The 18,781-nt window shown below is 42.8% G+C and overlaps 1 protein-coding gene across 13 annotated transcripts in view; it reads right to left on the bottom strand.

Moving 5' to 3' along the window:
- The window catches only part of ATP2B2 (ATPase plasma membrane Ca2+ transporting 2), a 292,280-nt gene that overhangs the window by 47,034 nt on the left and 226,465 nt on the right, over window positions 1–18,781 (bottom strand). For all 13 annotated transcript variants that reach the window (XM_073591712.1, XM_073591717.1, XM_073591711.1 and 10 more), the window contains 5 exons: window positions 10,572–10,813; window positions 10,256–10,490; window positions 3,440–3,619; window positions 3,265–3,352; window positions 804–910 (listed from right to left, as the gene is read on the bottom strand). In XM_073591712.1, the coding sequence (XP_073447813.1) occupies window positions 804–910; window positions 3,265–3,352; window positions 3,440–3,619; window positions 10,256–10,490; window positions 10,572–10,813 (852 nt within the window). The remainder of the gene's footprint in view (window positions 1–803; window positions 911–3,264; window positions 3,353–3,439; window positions 3,620–10,255; window positions 10,491–10,571; window positions 10,814–18,781) is intronic.

The following is an 18,781-nucleotide window of genomic DNA, read 5'->3' on the forward strand; positions in this document are numbered from 1 at the left end:
GCAGTTGGAAGCTAATCAAGAATGGTCTCTGCTTGATCAGCTCCACTGGGGTCCATAGGTAACATTAGGGGTTTAATAAACCCCTGATGTCACCTTAAAGAGGACCTGACACCAGCAATATGCTATCACATAGATAGGCTATTGACCATGTGGTGGTAAGGCTTCAGATACTCAGGATAAAACCGAAGGTGACCAAAGTCACTTTTAGGTAGGCAGTAGACATGAATCAAGGATCAAAGCCTGGACTGGCTCTGTGACGCTAGCCAACAGTGGGCTTTAGCCCGCTGTCGGCTGAATCTGGGACACAGGAGTGGAGAACTATGTGCTCTCCTGTGATCCCCTAGGAGAAAAATGGCCAAAAAAAGCTTTTTAAAGTAGCTCCCGACCAGCCTACTCACAAACTGAGGCAATGCCAGCAGCTGTGGACCTCGAAAGCTCTCCACGGCTAGCTTTTACCAGAACAGGCTCTGTAAAGCACCCTACATGGGACCCATTGTTGGAAGGTCAGCTTCATGCTAACCATAAAGCATCCAACCCAGCAAGGTCTGGGCATGGCAATCCAAAAGCCAGGCTAAGGATGATCGCGCCGGATAGCTGCTTTTCGAAAAGACAAAGCTTTAGCAGCAATGTAGAGGAAAGTCTTCGACTGAAGAAAGAAAATGTTCTAGAAAAAAGGTGCTAGTAAAATAGGTCTGTCTTTTTCCAAATATTTATTACAGAAGTCTGATGAATGGGGGGTATTTGAGGGGTGTGAGATATTAAAATTTTTTCAAGCATATTACAAATCAGGAGCGTACACTTACCATGGCAAATCCAACATCTGCTTTCTTTAAAGCAGGACCATCGTTTGTTCCATCTCCGGTTACTGCAACTACTTGCCTCTGCTCCACTTGTGTGCTGTCTATGATACCTACAACAGGAAGAGATCATTACTGCAATCTATATAAACATATATTGGGTAAGATTGGTAAGGCATACACATCCATTGTTGTATACATATATTGGTATAAGATTGGTAAGCACATGTATCAATAAGGTCCTCATGGCTCTACCACTCACTTCTGTATACGTGTTAGTAAGGTCACAGTCTTACCTCCCACCTTGGTATACTGTATGTGTCAGTAAAGTCATGGTCTTACCTATATGTCAGTATGGTTGCGGTTTTCTCCTATATATGTATCAATAAGGTCACGGTCTTACTTCTCAAATCTATATTTCAGTAAGCTCACAGTCTTACCTCTCATCTCTATATACTGTAAGTGTCAGTAAAGTCACACTTTTACCTCTCACCTCTGTATATGTGTCAGTAGGGTCACAGCCTTAACTTGTACTCTATATTGTCAACAGTATTGGGACACCTGCCTTTACACGCACATGAACTTTAATGACATCCCAGTCTTAGTCCGTAGAGTTCAATATTGCGTTGGCCCACCCTTTGCAGCTATAACAGCTTCAGCTCTTCTGGGAAGGCTGTCCACAAGGTTTAGGAGTGTGTCTATGGGAATGTTTGACCATTCTTCCAGAAGCGCATTTGTGAGGTCAGTCTCTGCTCTAATTCATCCCAAAGGTGTTCTATTAGGTTGAGGTCAGGACTCTATGCAGTTGAAGCTGTTATAGCTGCAAAGGGTGGGCCAACTCAATATTGAACCCTACGGACTAAGACTGGGATGTCATTAAAGATCATGTGTGTATAAAGGCAGGCGTCCCAATACTTTTGGCGATATAGTGTATGTCAGTAAGGTCACAGTCTTCTTTCTCCTCTTTGTATATGTTTTAGTAAGGTCATGGTCTACAACTCACCTTCATATATGTGTCAGTAAGGTTGTGATCTTACCTCTGTATACATGTCAGTCAGGTCACAGTCTACCTCTCACCTTCATATATGTGTTATTAAGGTCACAGCCTTACCTCTCACTTCTGTATATGTCAGTAAGGATGTGATCTTTGCTCTGTCTACGTTTCAGGAAGGTCACACTCTACCTCTCACCTTCATATGTGTGTCAGTAAGGTCAAAGTCTTTACCTTTCACCTTCATATATGTGTCAGTAAGGTTACAATCTTACCTCTGTATACATGTCAGTAAGGTCACAGCCTTACCTCTCACTTCTGTATATGTGTCAGTAAGATCATGGTCCTACCTCTCACCTCTGTAAACAGTGAGTCATTAAAGTTGTGGTCTTACCTCTGTGTGTGTCTGTATGGTGATGGTCTTTCCCAGGGCCAGGCTGAGTTGTAGGCAGCAGTAGCAGCTGCCTTGGGCACTTCAGCAGGAAGGGGGTGCAATAATGGCAGGGTCTGCAACCTAGGGGTAGTTCACAGCTCATCAAAGGGGGCTACAATTTGGCCTTTTTGCCTTGATCACTAAAGGAAACTGTCCCAGCACACCTTTCGCCTTTGTGTATGGGTCAATAAGGTCACAGTCTTACTTCTCACCTTTGTGTATGGGTCAATAAGATCACGGTCTTACCTCACCTCTGTGTATGGGTCAATAAGGTCAAGGTCTTATCTCTCACCTCTGTGCATGGGTCAATAGGGTCACGGTCTTGCCTCTCACCTCTGTATATGGGTCAATAAGGTCACGGTGTTAACTCTCACCCCTGTGCATGTCTCAATAAGGTCACGCACTTACCTTTAACCTCTGTGCATGGGTCAATAAGGTCAATGTCTTACCTCACCTCTGTGTATGGGTTAATAAGGTCATGGTCTTTCCTCACCCCTGTGTATGGGTTAATAAGGTCATGGTTTTTCCTCACCTTTGTGTATGGGTTAATAAGGTCATGGTCTTTCCTCACCTCTGTGTATGGGTTAATAAGGTCATGGTCTTTCCTCACCTCTGTGTATGGGTTAATAAGGTCACAGCCTTACCTCACCTATGTGTATGGGTCAATAAGGTCATGGTCTTACCTCACCTCTGTGCATGGCTCAATAAGGTCAATGTCTTACCTCACCTCTGTGTATGGATCAATAAGGTCAATGTCTTACCTCACCTCTGGGTATGGGTTAATAAGGTCATGGTCTTACCTCACCTCTGTGCATGGCTCAATAAGGTCAATGTCTTACCTCCCCTCTGTGTATGGATCAATAAGGTCAATGTCTTACCTCACCTCTGGGTATGGGTTAATAAGGTCATGGTCTTACCATACCCCTGTTTATGGGTCAATAAAGTCACGGTTTTAAATTTCCCCTCTACGTGTCAGTAAGATCATGACCTCAGCTTTCGCTATTGTACATGTCTCAGTATGTCCAGTGACAGCACAGTCTTACCTTTCACCAGTGTATGTTTGTCAGTAGGTGATGAGCGAGCCAGAACCCTCAGCTTTGGCCATAGCTTATCAATCCTCTCTTGTTCAATCTACACACAGACAACAAGCACACCGTGATAAGGTGACATTCACTACACAACATATTCACATGTGCTCACGTATTCTGAATGACGTACCTCTCCCTTTTCATTGCGTATCCGTCTGTTAAACTCTTTCCCTTCAATGCAGATAAAATCTTCTCCAGGATGTATGATGCCACATTTAATGGCAATGGCACGTGCTGTATTAATGTTATCTCCTGTTACCATACGAACAGTAATACCAGCCCTCTGGCACTTTTTGATTGCCTCGGGAACCTGTTGAGGAACCAAACAGCATTCCTTAAAGTCTGAAGAACAATAAATTGGCCCTTTGTTTAGAAAGTTTGGAGGCCCTTGACCTAACCAAACCTTCTCAGTGAAGTCTGGAGTCTCATACAGCTTCTGTACTAGGAGTGTACATTGTCAGAATTCTCCCAGAGAAAGTAAAACTAGGTGGGGGAGAACTATATGAAAAAAGGCAGTTAGGCCCATCTGCAACCACATCCAGTGCAGAATAGGAAAGTGTTGCCTTACAATGTTCATGCTTTCATTTTTAAACAAGTATTAAACTAACTGGAAGCTGACTGCCTACTACAGACAGCATCTCTACTTCCATCTCCTTCAGTTTCCATGCCTGAGGCCCAGTGGTAACTAGTGCTCAATATTTTGGGGGGTGGCAATCTAACAAGTCCTAAGACCCCCTGTCCAATCGGGTCCCAGGACCCGACTGGCCAGGAGGAGGATCAGGAATATTAATTCGCTATTGTCACACAGCTGGGTGGTCTCAGGGCGCAGTGCTCTGTGCCCCAAGCCCGCCCTTTTTTTAAGCCAATTAGAGCTCTAATCATGCGCTTAAAAAAAAAAAAAAACACCCATTGAAATCTATGCGTCCGGCACCCTGCAAGTAGATTAGGGGCCGGGCTCATAGATTAGGGGGGCAGTGCCCCTGCGCACCTTTTGGATGTGCCGCCACTGATTAGAATCATGGTAACCTGCTGTAGATGCCGTCATATCACCCTGCGAGGTCCTCAGAGAGGAAGAGCGATAGATTGTCAATCCTATGGAGGTACTAGTGAAGCACAGTTAAGCTCATAGCCTAGGAAGCTCATATCCATTAACTAAATAGGTATTTTTAGTGGACTCCAATGGGGGAAGATTTTGGCCTTGGAATTTGTGGTACGGTGGCCATAGGTTTGTCAAAATCAGAGGTAACAGTTGAAAAATCCTGATTCCAAGTTTTACAATGTAGCTAATCACAATTTCTTTCTCATCGGTCGAGGGACACAAGAAGTCTTTTACCTTTGAGTCATACTGCTACCTATAGGAGGAAGGAACACTGGCAAACCAAAAACTATAGGTCAACAGAGGATAACCCTTCCTACTATCTGCATGCCTCGGTTTTTTGCTAGTGTTGTTTGGAAGACTAACCTATTTTTGCTTGAATTTTTTTCTTTAAACAAGACACTTTTCTACATCACTGCTGAAGGTTGCTTCTTTGTTCATAACTTTCTGCAGTGGTTGTCTTTTGCCTGGCTTTTGTAGAGTTGTGTCTAGACTGGGCTCCACATAGGACACTTTCGAGATTCGGTTCTGGTTACTGTAACTTTGTGAGTAAGCCAGATGGGCACACCACCAGGAGCTACCTCAATACATAGTCACTGGGCACCCTTTCCACAACAGAGGAAGTTAACTCTGTGGGACTAAGTGCTGATGCCATCCTCTGGAGGGAGGCGCACACTCTTTCGTTTCCACCATACAGCATCAAGCAAGCATCTCCCTGCTGCTACTTCTGCCGTGGCAAGAGAGGTGGAGATTGGATCCTGTCTTTACATTTCTCCCTTCTTGGTGTACATCCCAGCTATAGACAAATGACAGGCAGATTTCCTCAGCACCTGGAGGAGTTCCAGGACCTGTATCGTAAGTGGGGGATGATGGATGTGTACAGGGATCCTCTTGCAGAAGCAGTGGATGCTTTGTTGGCTTCAAGGGATCAGCACAGTCTGAGCAATGCTCTTCCACCTCTGAAGCTTATTCTGCATCTGCTTGGGGGGGGGGGGGGGGGGGGCATTCTGGTGATCCTCATTGCTCTGGACTTGCCAAGGCAGGTTTGAAATGCTGACCTGTTAAGTCTCAAGAATTTGCTATCCTGCTTTACAGCCACTGGCCTTAAAGATATGGCAGTTGAAGTCCAGGTTCTGAGAGAGAGGAATCTTGTGATTCCTACAATGTTAAATGCTAGAAAGGGTACTTCACACAAGGTCTATCATCAGACATGGTAATCTCGGGTCTTCCGCCCTAGTTATTTCCCCATGGGATGAATTCACCTCTTCTTACAGCTGGGTCTGGACCAGCGTTTGACTCTCAGCACTTCTAAAAGAGAAGTTTAGTTTTGTTTTTGTAGAAATCATACTTACCTAGGTGGATGCAGCATTGGTCCAATGATTCATCTGTCCCCCGCCGGCTATAAGGATGAGAACTGAGCGATGAAATACTGCTGATAGCTCAGTTTTCATTGCTCCATGAGCAGTGGGGTGGTGACTGTCAGTCAGTGGCTCTCCGCTCATCCCCCGCACTCACTGGAGCGCTGGGCTGTGGAGGGGGTGGGAGCGGCTGGCTCAGGCTCTCAGTGGCTCGCTGAGAGCCTGAGCCAGTCAGGAAGCGGGTCTTAAGACCTAATTTGCCAAGAGGAGAAGTGACCGTATTGGCCGGTAGGAGAAGCAGGGGGGGAAGCCCCAAGGAGGAGAAGAAGGAGGGAAGCCGCCAAGGAGGAGAAGCAGGGGAGAAGCCGCCCCCGAGACTTGGCTGGGGTAAGTAGTGCGGGTTGAACGACTGAGGGACAGCGGGGGGGTTTATTTGCGGCCCCCCCAAAAAAATGGAGCACCAGCCGCCACTGGCGGTAAGTGAAATTGTAACACCAAAAGGTCAACAAAAAATTAGCAGATGGATGAGACAATCAATGCTTGTAACACTCTAATTAGGTTGGGAATGTGACAGGAAATCCAGTTTAATCACAAAATATATATAATTCAAAGAATTAGGATATTTAAATGTGATGAGCAGAACCCACCACAGAGAAACCAGAGTTAGGAATCTGCTAGAAAAACAAGAGCGAGGGTGACAAATGACATGCCACCAAGGCTGTTGGATTACATCACCCTACTAATGGAAAGGACCGTATTACTAAATGACCTTCAGGAAAATACAGAAAATGTAGTAAAGGATGTTTCCTTGTAAGAAGCACACAACCTCTAATCTGAGAAAAGATTAGCATAGACATCAGGAATTCTGGGGAAAAAAAGGGGTTCCAGGATATCCTACAAAGTCTCCTGAGAGGGCAATTAGAGGAGATACATTTTTTACGCATTTAACAATATATCTTGATTGAAGAGAAAAAATTATGGTAAAAAAAAAGAAATTAGTGTTTGTCACAACCGAGCTGAGGAAAAGGCATCTAATCTCCTCGTACACTAGCAAAAAACTGAAAAATGACAGTTACAAATAAGGTAATCAATAAGATGAAATCAAATGAACCTCACCCTCCTGGGTGGAGAGAAAGTGCTGCTAGCCCAAAATATGAATACTTTGAAAAATTGCTCCCAAGAGCCTATAGGCTGCTAGAAAAAGTTGGACTGAAAAGAATATATATAAAAAAGTTCTTTACTTCATACAAAAATATATGAAAAAAAACCCCCACATGAATTAAAAACTACATGAGCTCTGATATGCATGGTATCCAAACATGAGATGTCAATGTTACAAATGCAAATAGCAAAAAAGAGTTTCTTAACACTAAATGCTATTGCTCAAAGAAGAGCCCCAACACTTTTTGATCGTATACTGTTCTGATCTTCCTCAGGGGGATGAAGACATCTTCAAATTGAAATATCGTGCATGACCAGAGTCGATTAAAAACATATAGGCGGGGTAGTTTCCAGGTGGTAATCTGTCCAAGGAGTATGGAACGGGCCCACACTATCCCATAGAAAATCACACAGACTAAATGTGGGACAAAGGGAAAGGGAGCACAGACATACCCAGACATACCCATAAGTGGTCTTAGATGGTAAATAACATTCAAATCACAGCTGACACTGATGGGAATTCTTTCAGAATCTAACCTAACAGTATATATGTATGTATGCGTATATCCCACTTGATTGTATAATAAATTCAAATCCGATGTAGTGAGTAGGGTAGTTTCTGTTGCCATTATAATTTAAAAAGAGTAAACACAGCTGACGGATAATAAATGGCTTCAGCCAAACACTAACCATGAGTGAAAGATAAGTTTTTGTGTTATCATTCATATTCTGTGAAAAATGGCCAAGAAATCATAAATTCATAAATTCTGCCAGGGTATCTAAACTTATGAGCAGAACTGTATATATATATATATATATATATATATATATATATATATATATATATATATATATTTTTTTTTATATATATATATATATATATATATATATATATATATATATATATATATATATATATATATATATATATATATATAAATATAGACTATCACGTTAAGAATTGGTAATGCACTCCTCTTTACTTTCCCTAGACGTTCTCCTTTTCTTTTGTTTCAATTCCTGGGAAATTGAAACTACTGGATATGTGACGACACAAACTACTGATAAGAACCCAAAAAGCTGCTCAAAATGACTTTCTTATCAAAACCAGTCTGAACCGACCAAATACTGCTGAAATCTATTTTTTTGCCAGTCACATGATGTATACACCCATTTAACCTTTCCCTTGCTACTAAGATATGGACATTGATTGGACTAAACTATACGATCACACCTATATCACTCCTAGAATACACTTAACACACACCCATATTGTTTGCATATTCATACGTATAAAATTGTATAACCTGTAGATGTAGCCGAGAACTGTGTTGTATTTCTCGACTGCAGTGAATAAAAATGCACCTATCTGGATCTACTAACTCATCTCAATGTCTTGTTTTGGAGAATCCCTAACCGGATTTAACAGTAGTTTGTCTCTACAGGTCCTCTGTTTGCAGGGGCATATACAGTATAATAACCAAGTCTAAAGGATCAAGGATTCATGTGAGGAATACTGGGAATTCCTCACTGCAACTGATCACTCACTGCAAGGAATAAGGTGTGCCAGTGTACACACCTTATTCCCTGCAGCGAGTGATCAGTTGCAGGATAGCCAAAAATATTTGCACCCCCCTGGATATATGAGGAATTCTCAGTATTCCTCGCATAAATCCTTGATCTTTTAAACTTGGTTATTATACTGTATATGCCCCTGCAAACAAAGGACGTGTAGAGACAAACTACATTGGATTTGAATTTATTATACAATCAAGTGGGATATATACATTTATACTGTTGAAAGAATTCCCATCAGTGTCAGCTGTGATTTGAATGTTATTTACCATCTAAGGCCACTTATGGGTATGTGCGTGCTCCCTTTCCCTTTGTCTCACATTTAATTTGTGTGACTTTCCATGGGATAGTGTGGGCCCGTTCCATACTCCTTGGACAGATTGAAGAAAAGAGAAAGGCCTGGTGTCCCCAGTAACACACTTCCATCCCTATAACATATAATAAAACCAACGATTCGCCCTGGGACTTTAAATGAAGTGGGTACCGTTTCCTTCAGTAAACATAACAGTAGCAAATACAGTATATGGTTTATTCAAGTAAAATTGTTTACATGCATAGATAACACCAACAGTTGATAATCAAAAAAAGATATAAAAACAAGAAATTTTGGTACATGGATGTAATAGCAGTCATAGTACACGGGCATCATACTACCCGACTAGATCCAGCTCGTTCTTTAGGGGTGGATGTGTGTAACAATGTACCACTGAGCTTGACCATGGCTACAGGTGTGCGGCTCAAAGATAGCGGCAGCAGGTGCCTCACCAGGGAGCTGAGGGGGCGAAGTCAGATGGGACCCCACCAGGGGCCAAACGGAGAGCAGGCATGGCATGGGTGTAGTGATGTAACCCTTGTTAGTCCATAAAAAGTATAGGCTGAGTATGGTGAGTATCTTGAGTATAAGAGTAATGAGACACAGCAGGCAACCTCCACAGCTGTGTGTATCCTCAGTGAAGAGTGAAATAGACATAGAAATTACATCCATGTACCAATATTTCTTGTTTATATATCTTTTTTTGATTGGCAACTCTTGGTGTTATCTATGCATGTAAACTATTTTAGTTGAATAAACCATAAACTGTATTTACTACTGTTGTAGTTGCGAAAACGGTACCTACTTCATTTAAAGTCCCAGGGCGAATCCTTCGTTTTATACCTTGGACAGATTACCACCTGGAAACCCAAAAGTGCTGTGGTGGGGGGGGGCACGGGAGTACACAGGGGCCAGGGGCAGCAGGACGGAGATAGGTAGGTGGTGGGGGTGGCATGTAGAGCAACCAATGCCCTCCATTTCCTTCCTGCGGCCTCAGATGAATGTCTGCAGGGGGGAGAGGAGGAGAAGCGGGCATTCGGTGACTGAATAGAGGGATCAGCTCCTTACACATGGTGCCACCCTGCTGCACCTCACATCCAGGTGTACAGGAGGACTGGACGGGCCCACTGGAGCATGGGGCCAGGTCACAATGGTGACCACTGCGATTCCTGTAGGTACACCCCAGCTTGGAGCCCATTGGGAGAAAAAGATCCCACACCACTGTGTTTATGATAATTCTCTCTGTTTAATCCCCCTGTAGTTAGCAGTATAACCCAAAGGTTAAAAAGACTTTCTGTGTCCCTCAAAATTTTTTCCAGGAACAGGATTACGGTGAGTAAAAAAAAAAAAAAAAAAAAACATTATTTACACTACTATTATGAAAAATCAAATTGTTTTCATCGAAGGAAAGAAAACAGTCTTCAAACAAGGTACATACTTTACCTCTGGCCTGACTGGATCTTCAATGCCGACAACAGCTACGCATGTCAGATCCGCCAATATATCATTCTCGTTGTCCCAGTCCGGCTCTGGACTCTGGCTAAAATCCCGGTATGCAATGCAGATTGTCCTGAGTCCATCACAGGCCATGGGTTCTATCACCTTTTTTACCATCTCATCTCGATCTCTGGGCCTGAAAAGTCTGGTCTCTCCATCTCCACCCTGGATTTGCGAACACCTACAAAACATAAGATGATGAAGTCGCCTGTTCCGCGGCGCCCATAAGGTCATAGCGGGATCAGATAAGTCATCTGCTTACTTTTTCAAAATGATCTCTGAGGCTCCTTTACTGTACATGCGGTAACTTCCATCCTCCAGCTTAACGACGGTGCTCATGGATTTCCTGGCAGAATTAAAGGTGTACACTTTGTATAGTTTCTCCTCGGGGATATTAGCACGCACTGCCTGGTAATCTCGCTTTAGATCCAACACAAATCCTAACAAACCGCATTCTGTCTTATTGCCGACTTGCCGTTTGAGACCACCTTCCTTTTCCGCTGGCTGAGCAAGAAGATTGAAAGTTCAATATGATGAGGAACAACTCACTATATACACTACTGTGCAAACGTTTTAGACAGGTGTAAAAAAATGCTGTGAATGAAGAATGCTTTCAGAAATAGACGTGTTAATAGTTTAAAGAACAAAACGGAAAATAAATGAACAGAAAATAAATTCAAATCAATATTTGGTGAGACCACCCTTTGCATTCATACCAGCATCAATTCTTCTAGGTACACTTGCTCACAGTTTTTGAAGGAACTTGGCAGGTAGGTTGTTCCAAACATCTTGGAACACTAAGTACAGGTAGTGGATGTTGGCTGCCTCAGAGCCTTCTGTCTCTTCATGTAATCCCAGACAGACTCAATGATATTGAGACCAGGGCTCTTTGGGGGGCCAAATTATTATGTAGTTTTTAATGACATTGGCTGTATGTTTGGGGTGGTTGCCCTACTGCAAAATACATTTTGGACCTCCCTGGTGGTATGACATGATGGATAAGTATTTGCCTGTATTTCTCAGCATTGAGGACACCAATGATACTGACCAAATCTCCAACACCTTTTGCAGAAATACAGCCCCAAACTTGCAAGGAACCTCCACCATGCTTCATAGTTGGCTGCAGACACTCATTATAGTACCGCTCTCCAGCCCTTCACCAGCAAATTGCCTCCCGCTACAGTCAAATATTTCAAATTTTGACTAGATCTAGAGCACCTGCTGCCATTTTTCTGTACCCCAGGTTCTATGTTTTCCTGCATAGTTGAGTCGCTGAGCCTTGTTTCCACATCAGAGGTTTTGGCTTTTTGGCCGCAATTCTTCCACAAAGACCACTTCTGGCCAGACTTCTCTAGACAGTAGATGGGTGTATGCAAAGAATAGTAAAAAGGTTATTCCTGCGCTACCATGTAGAAAGGGACAGGTGGAAGAGCTGCATGCACCGAATGAGGGTCAAGCCAAACCCAACAAATGCAAATGGAAGTGGGGGGTTGCGCTAATCCAAAGAAAGAACAATGTGTTGCTACAGGTAGCAGTACAAAATGAATTGCAATCGGTAGCACTCTAGAACAGGAAGTATAGTATGAACAATCCCAGAATGAGTAGAGAAACCACTACAGGTGGGTAAGTAAGAGGTAAAATTATGACATGGTATAATCAGTATATATTACAATAGTAAAGTGCACAGTGCAAACATAAAACCAAAAGGAATCACTCAAAATGTGCTACATATGGACGTGCAATAACGAGAGAACCTTGTAATAAAGTCAAACGTCTAAAACTCTGCAATAAATAAGGATTCCTGTGCAAAGTGCAAAATAAATATAAATGGTACAATGTGGTGTGGACTTATAAATAAAGCACATACACCGCAATACAATAGTGCCAACTGAAAATAAATGAATGACAAAAAACTAAAATTATTCCTAGGTGTGCAGATACTGCAAAACAGTAGTGAGATAAAGTCTAATGGAGGTATTTCTTCTCAGAGAGGGGATAACATTCCAATGTGCAAATGGCAGGGTGGGCTGTTTGAAAAACGAGTGGATGGTGACTCCTCTTCGTGCAAAAAACACACTAATAAGCAGCGGCCCCTTACCTTACGCTAATGAGGTAACAGCATATGGTTAGGTACTGGAAATAGCTGCTTCTTCTTATAATCCTGGGCCAGAACGTATTATCTAGAAGTCCTGGTCCCTCAGTGGGTACAGGAGGGGTAAAAAACGAAGGAGGTACCGGATAGTGTGATATTGTTTAAACACTAGTAGATTTTATTTAAACAGCAGAGAGGTACTCACATACGTAGCAGGATAAAAAATGTTTGTCGCCAGACGAGCGGCGAGCTCGTAAGCCTATGTCAGTGTCGAGTGCCTGTCCCGTCCCTACGCGTGACGTCACACAACCACGTGACTTCTTCAGGGGATCCCTGAGCAACACATTGCTCTTTCTTTGGATTAGTGCAGCTCCCACCCTCCACTTCCAGTAGATGGGTGTACCTGGGTCCCACTGGTTTCTGCCAGTTCTGTGCTGATGGCACTGCTGGATATCCTCCGATGTGGAAGGGAAGTAAGCATGATGTGTCTTTCATCTGCTGCATTAAGCTTCCATGGCCAACCACTGCATATTAGGGGTGCGCATCTTCACTGGTCTCACGATTTGATTCAATTACGATTATCTGGTCAACGATTCGATTCGACTCCGCGATTCATCAAAATGTCCCACTTCCGCTTAGGCCACCTAGGCGGCCCTTCCACCCTGCAATCTTCTGGGACACATCACAGGTCCCAAAAGATTGCCCGGCTATGCAGGAAAGCGCAGTGAGACATGCACACATGGCTGTGAAGCTGCAAGCTGTCACAGCCGGATGCCCACAGTAGTATTGCCAGCACTGTGGACAGGCGGGGGAGAGAAGAGAGGGTTTGGGTGGCCACGTCGCTGGATTGTGGGACTGGTGAGTGTCTTTTTATTAAAAGTCAGAAGACTTTTTTTGTAGCTGCTGACTTTTAATAAACAAAAAATTGACTGGAACTCCGCTTTGAATTAAAAATAACCTCACTCCTTTAAAAAGTGCACTAATCTGGTACACTACAAGGTATAGACATTCACACACACTGCCTCTTGGAGGTCAGAAGGGATAGAATCCACAGATGACAGGTGAAGTTCCCTGTACTGTCTCTGTGCTGACCAGTGGCAGCTGGTGCTCAAAATTTTTGGGGGGGCGCAAACAAACTGAAAAATACTGAACCTCCCCCATCAAACGCAGCCACTGTGCCCGTCAAACGCAGCCACCTGTGCCCATTAAATACAGCCATCACTAACCCCCCCCCACAATGCACGGGCCACCACTGGTGCTGACAGTTCCTTGGCATTCCTGTTTCCACCTTCCAGCACACTAGGAGTTAACAGTGGAATGTGCACAGGATAGCCAGGGACCTGTCAGCACGCAGCGAGAGGTGTAAGGTTACTGTTGTTAAAATGACTTTCTTTTAATAAATTCTGTGTTACAATGGATGATGTGCCCCACTGTACTGTGTGTGCTTTTTAAAAATCTATGTCACTTCATACCGAATTTCACTGTAGTACGATATATCCCGCTCATGTGACTCCCAGCCCGTCCCGCCCGTCTCCTCTCTCCGCTCTCCTCTTACGTCTCACGTCTCCTGAGTCCTGACGTCAGCGGGGAATTCTCAGCCCCGCCCGCTGACTATAGCTATCGTATCAGAAGAGAGGCGGGCGGGACTGAGAATTCCCCGCTGACGTCAGGACTCAGGAGAGCGGAGAGGAGAGCGGAGAGGGGCGGGACGGGAGTGGGATATATCGTACTACAGTGAAATTCGGTATGAAGTGACATAGTTTTTTAAAAAGCACATACAGTACAGCGGGGCACATCATCCATTGTAACACAGAATTTATTAAAAGAAAGTAATTTTAAAAATACGCTCCGAGTGCATTCCCGGGAGGGGCGGGGCTAGTCGCCATGACGTCACCCGCAATCGATTTTCCGGTCCTTATGCATCGATGCCGCATCGGGGACACCCGAATCGCGATGCATCGATGCAACGATTCATGTCAGCACCCCTACTGCATATGCGGTCCTCAACACTGGCCGTTCTTTGTGCTTCTTCAAAAGACCTTGAACAGCACATCTTGAAAGCCCAGTCTGCTTTGCAAACTTTGCCTGGGAGAGACCTTGCTGATGCAGTATAACTACTTTGTGTCTTGTTGCTGTGCTCAGTCTTGCCATGATGTATGACCTGTGACATGAAACCATCCTCCACAACCTCATCTTAGTAGCAGAGCTTAGCTGTTCCTCACCCAGTTTTAAGCCTACAGAGTTAATCACTGTGCTTCAACATATGAAACTGATGATAATTATAACCTGCTTGGTATAATTGATTATTCATACACCTGACTCTAATCCTACAAAATCCCTGACTTTGTGCAAGTGTAAGAACTGATGCTGGTTTGAAGCCAAAGGGTGGTCACGCCAACTATTGATTTGATTTCAATTCTTCTTCTGTTCGCATTTTGTAAATTGATATAAATAAACAAATAACATACATTTTTAAAGCATTTTTACTTTACTGCATTTCTTCACACCAGCCTAAAACTTTGCACAGTACCATGTCTATATACAGTATACATATATATATATATATATATATATATATATATGAATAATAACAGATAGCTAATCATTAATGTATATTGCCAGATTTGTCCTTTGGATAATGCCCATCCACATACTGTACATTTGGGTTATAAATTGACTTACCTAAATGGACACTGCAATTAAGTCACCAGCTTGTAAGAAAGTACAATTTTACCTATTTAGGCGTTTGACATATATGTGACAGGACAGCCATTCTGCCAGGTGAGACGATCCATATATACCAAAACGTGGAATCTACCACAGAGATACCCAAAGAAGTGCTTCCCTTTTGTTATAGATTTTGTTTGTTATGGATCAGTTTGGGTTAGGCTGCCACTATTGGCCAATGATTTTTTGCTCCCTTATTGTTTGTGAGATTTGTGTTATATATACATGTAGCGGCTGCTGCATCAGGTTTACAGTGCCAAGCTGACCAGGACTCTCATTAAACAGAGACACGGCTGTCAGTTATGAGTGATTTCACCCCTCCCTCCTTTTCTTCTCACAGACATGATACACAAGAGACAGCCTGCTCTGCCCTTTCCCCTGAATATTCATTGGCAGAATGAACTCAGCCAATCAAGGGAAGACTGTAGGAGGAGAAAGGAACTTTGGGATATGAAGTCCCAGCACAAAGCAGCCTGACTGACTTTTAAGATGACAGGACTGCAAATCCCTGGCTGCACTACAGAGAGTCGAGAGAATTGTGGGAGAGACTATAAAAGTACAGGGCGGACTAGGCCCACGTCTCTTTGTTTCCTGGATTCCCTCATGTGGACGCCATCCTGTCGCTGTGAGAGGGGGATTGCGGCCTACCACGTGGTATACCACATTCCAACCCGGATGAGAGGGACCTGGCCCTGTTTGCTGTTCACCTGACATCCATCCAGCATCACTCCATTCGCCTGCCAACCTATGTACTCAGCTTCACATTGGGAGATCGATACAGCGGATCCGCAGCACGACTCTTGCTACATGAGCTACTGTCATGGCATCGAATCAGCCTGGCCATTGGTGAGAGGACAGTGAGAGGACAGTCGCCCACCTCTACAAATCCTTTCTTACGGTTTCACTGGGAATCTTTGCACAGACATCTTTACCTTAGGAATACTTTACTGAACCTACTTTGAGCACTGTGCATAGGCTTTCCTCATTTCGATTTTTTCCTACTTTATCCACTTTCAGACGATCCCTGAAAACTCATCTCTTCAGAGAAGCCTATCTGGCCCCCACCTAACAACTGTACATTTTTTCTTCTCAATCAGCACATCACCCACAGTTAATACCTCTTGTATCTATTGACCTTCCCTCTTAGATTGTGAGCTCTAAGGAGCAGGGCCCTCTGATTCCTACTGTATTAAAGTGTATTGTATTTGTACTGTCTACCCTCAAGTTGTAAAGCGCTACGTAAACTGTTGGCGCTATATAAATCCTGTATAATAATAATAATAATAATTTCAAGAAACCTATTGCTTGCTACTACACCTTATTGGATAAAAGTTTATGAGCTCCTACATGCCCGTGAAGACCATCAGATCTGCAACGGCGATATTACTGTCATTGCTGCTATAAGGGCCCTTATACCATTACCTTTAAGTCAGACCTCTCATTAGAGTTAACAGTTAATAGTTTGGCCTGGGGTTCCCCTTTAGTATTGGTAATATCTACAAGTACTCAATAGTTTTTGAAGAAGGTATTTACGGATTATCTATCACTGAGTGTATTGATGCTGTCCGTTTGCATATTTTATAAATTTGTTTGAGCACTATTAAAATCACTTCAACCAAATCCTGGTTGTTTGTCCGGGATCTGGCTGACCAATACCATTTTGAGTTTCTTGCCACCTAAGTAAATTGAAGAAAGCCATTAATACTTGAATTTTGTCAGTGTGTCATTACTGTGGTATTCTAATCACATTGCCAGGTATGCCAGAGTGGCTGAGGCTATTTCTGGGGTTGAGAAGCATAGTAACAGACTGAACATACATACACACAGTTGTGCTCATAAGTTTACATAACCCTGGCAGAATTTATGATTTCTTGGCCATTTTTCAGAGAACATGAATGATAACACAAAAGATTTTCTTTCACTCATGGTTAGTGTTTGGCTGAAGCCATTTATTACCAATCAACTGCGTTTACTCTTTTTAAATCATAATGTCAACAGAAACTACCCAAATAACCCTGATCAAAAGTTTACATACCGTGGTGATTTTGGCCTAAAAACATGCATACAAGTTGACACAAAGGGGTTTGAATGGCTATTAAGGGTAACCATCCTCACCTATGATCTGTTTGCTTGCAATTAGTGTGTGTGTATAAAAGGTCAATGAGTTTCTGGACTCCTGACAGACCCTTGCATCTTTCATCCAGTGCTGCACTGACGTTTCTGGATTCTGAGTCATGTGGAAAGCAAAAGAATTGTCAAAGGATCTGCTGAAAAAGGTAGTTGAACTGTATAAAACAGGAAAGGGATATAAAAAGATATCCAAGGAATTGAGAATGCCAATCAGCAGTGTTCAAACTCTAATCAAGAAGTGGAAAATTAGGGGTTCTGTTGAAACAAACCATGGTCAGGTAGACCAACTAAAATTTCGGCCACAACTGCCAGGAAAAATTGTTCGGGATGCAAAGAAAAACCCACAAATAACTTCAGGTACAATACAGGACTCTCTGAAACATCTTTATGTGATATGGCTGTTTCAAGATTCACAATAAGGAGGCACTTGAAGAAAGATGGAATGCATGGTCGAGTCGCCAGAAGAAAGCCATTACTACGCCAATGCCACAAAATATCCCGCTTACAATACACCAAACAGCACAGAGACAAGCCTCAAACATTCTGGCACAAAGTCATTTGGAGTGATGAGACCAAAATTTAGCTTTTTGGCCACAACCATAAATGCTACATTTGGAGAGGAGTCAACAAGGCTTATAATGAAATGTACGGAGGTGGATCGCTGATATTTTGGGGATGTGTGAGCTACAAAGGCACAGGAAATTTGGTCAAAATTGTTGGCAAGATGAATGCAGTATGTCATCAAAAGATACTGGAGGAACATTTGCATTCATCAGCCAGGAAGCTGCACATGGGACATATTTGGACATTCCAACATGACAATGATCCAAAACACAAGGCCAAGTCGACCTGTCATTGGCTACAGCAGAATAAAGTGAAGGTTCTGGAGTTGCCATCTCAGTCTCCTGACCTCAATATCATTGAGCCACTCTGGGGAGATCTCAAACATGCAGTTCATGCTAAACAGCCCAAGAATTTACAGAAACTGAAGGCTTTTTGCCAAGAGGAACAGCTTTATCATCTGAGAAGGTAAAGAGCATCATCCACACATACCACAAAAGACTTCAAGCTGTCATTGATGTTAAAGGGGCAATACATGGTATTAAGAACTGGGGTATGTAAACTTTTGATCAGTGTCATTTGGGTAGTTTATGTTGCCATTATGATTTAAAAAGAGTAAACACAGTTGATTGATAATGGCTTCAGCCAAACACTAACCATGAGTGAAAGAAACGTTTTTGTGTTATCATTCATATTCTGTGAACAATGGCCAGGAAATCATAAATTCTGCCAGGGTATCTAAACTTATGAGCAGAACTGTATATATATATATATATATATATATATATATATATATATATATATATATATATATATATATGTATAGTATATACTTGCGAAAAGGTCGATTATTTCAGTGGCAAGGCCTCTGCATTAAAATGTTGCTTATGAACAATTAAAGCAAACATATTTCGAGAATTAACATTCGTATATGCACCAGAAATGATATGCAGAAACAAGAA

The sequence above is a fragment of the Aquarana catesbeiana genome, linkage group LG07 (assembly GCF_042186555.1).
Source record: "Aquarana catesbeiana isolate 2022-GZ linkage group LG07, ASM4218655v1, whole genome shotgun sequence".
NCBI lineage: Eukaryota > Metazoa > Chordata > Amphibia > Anura > Ranidae > Aquarana > Aquarana catesbeiana.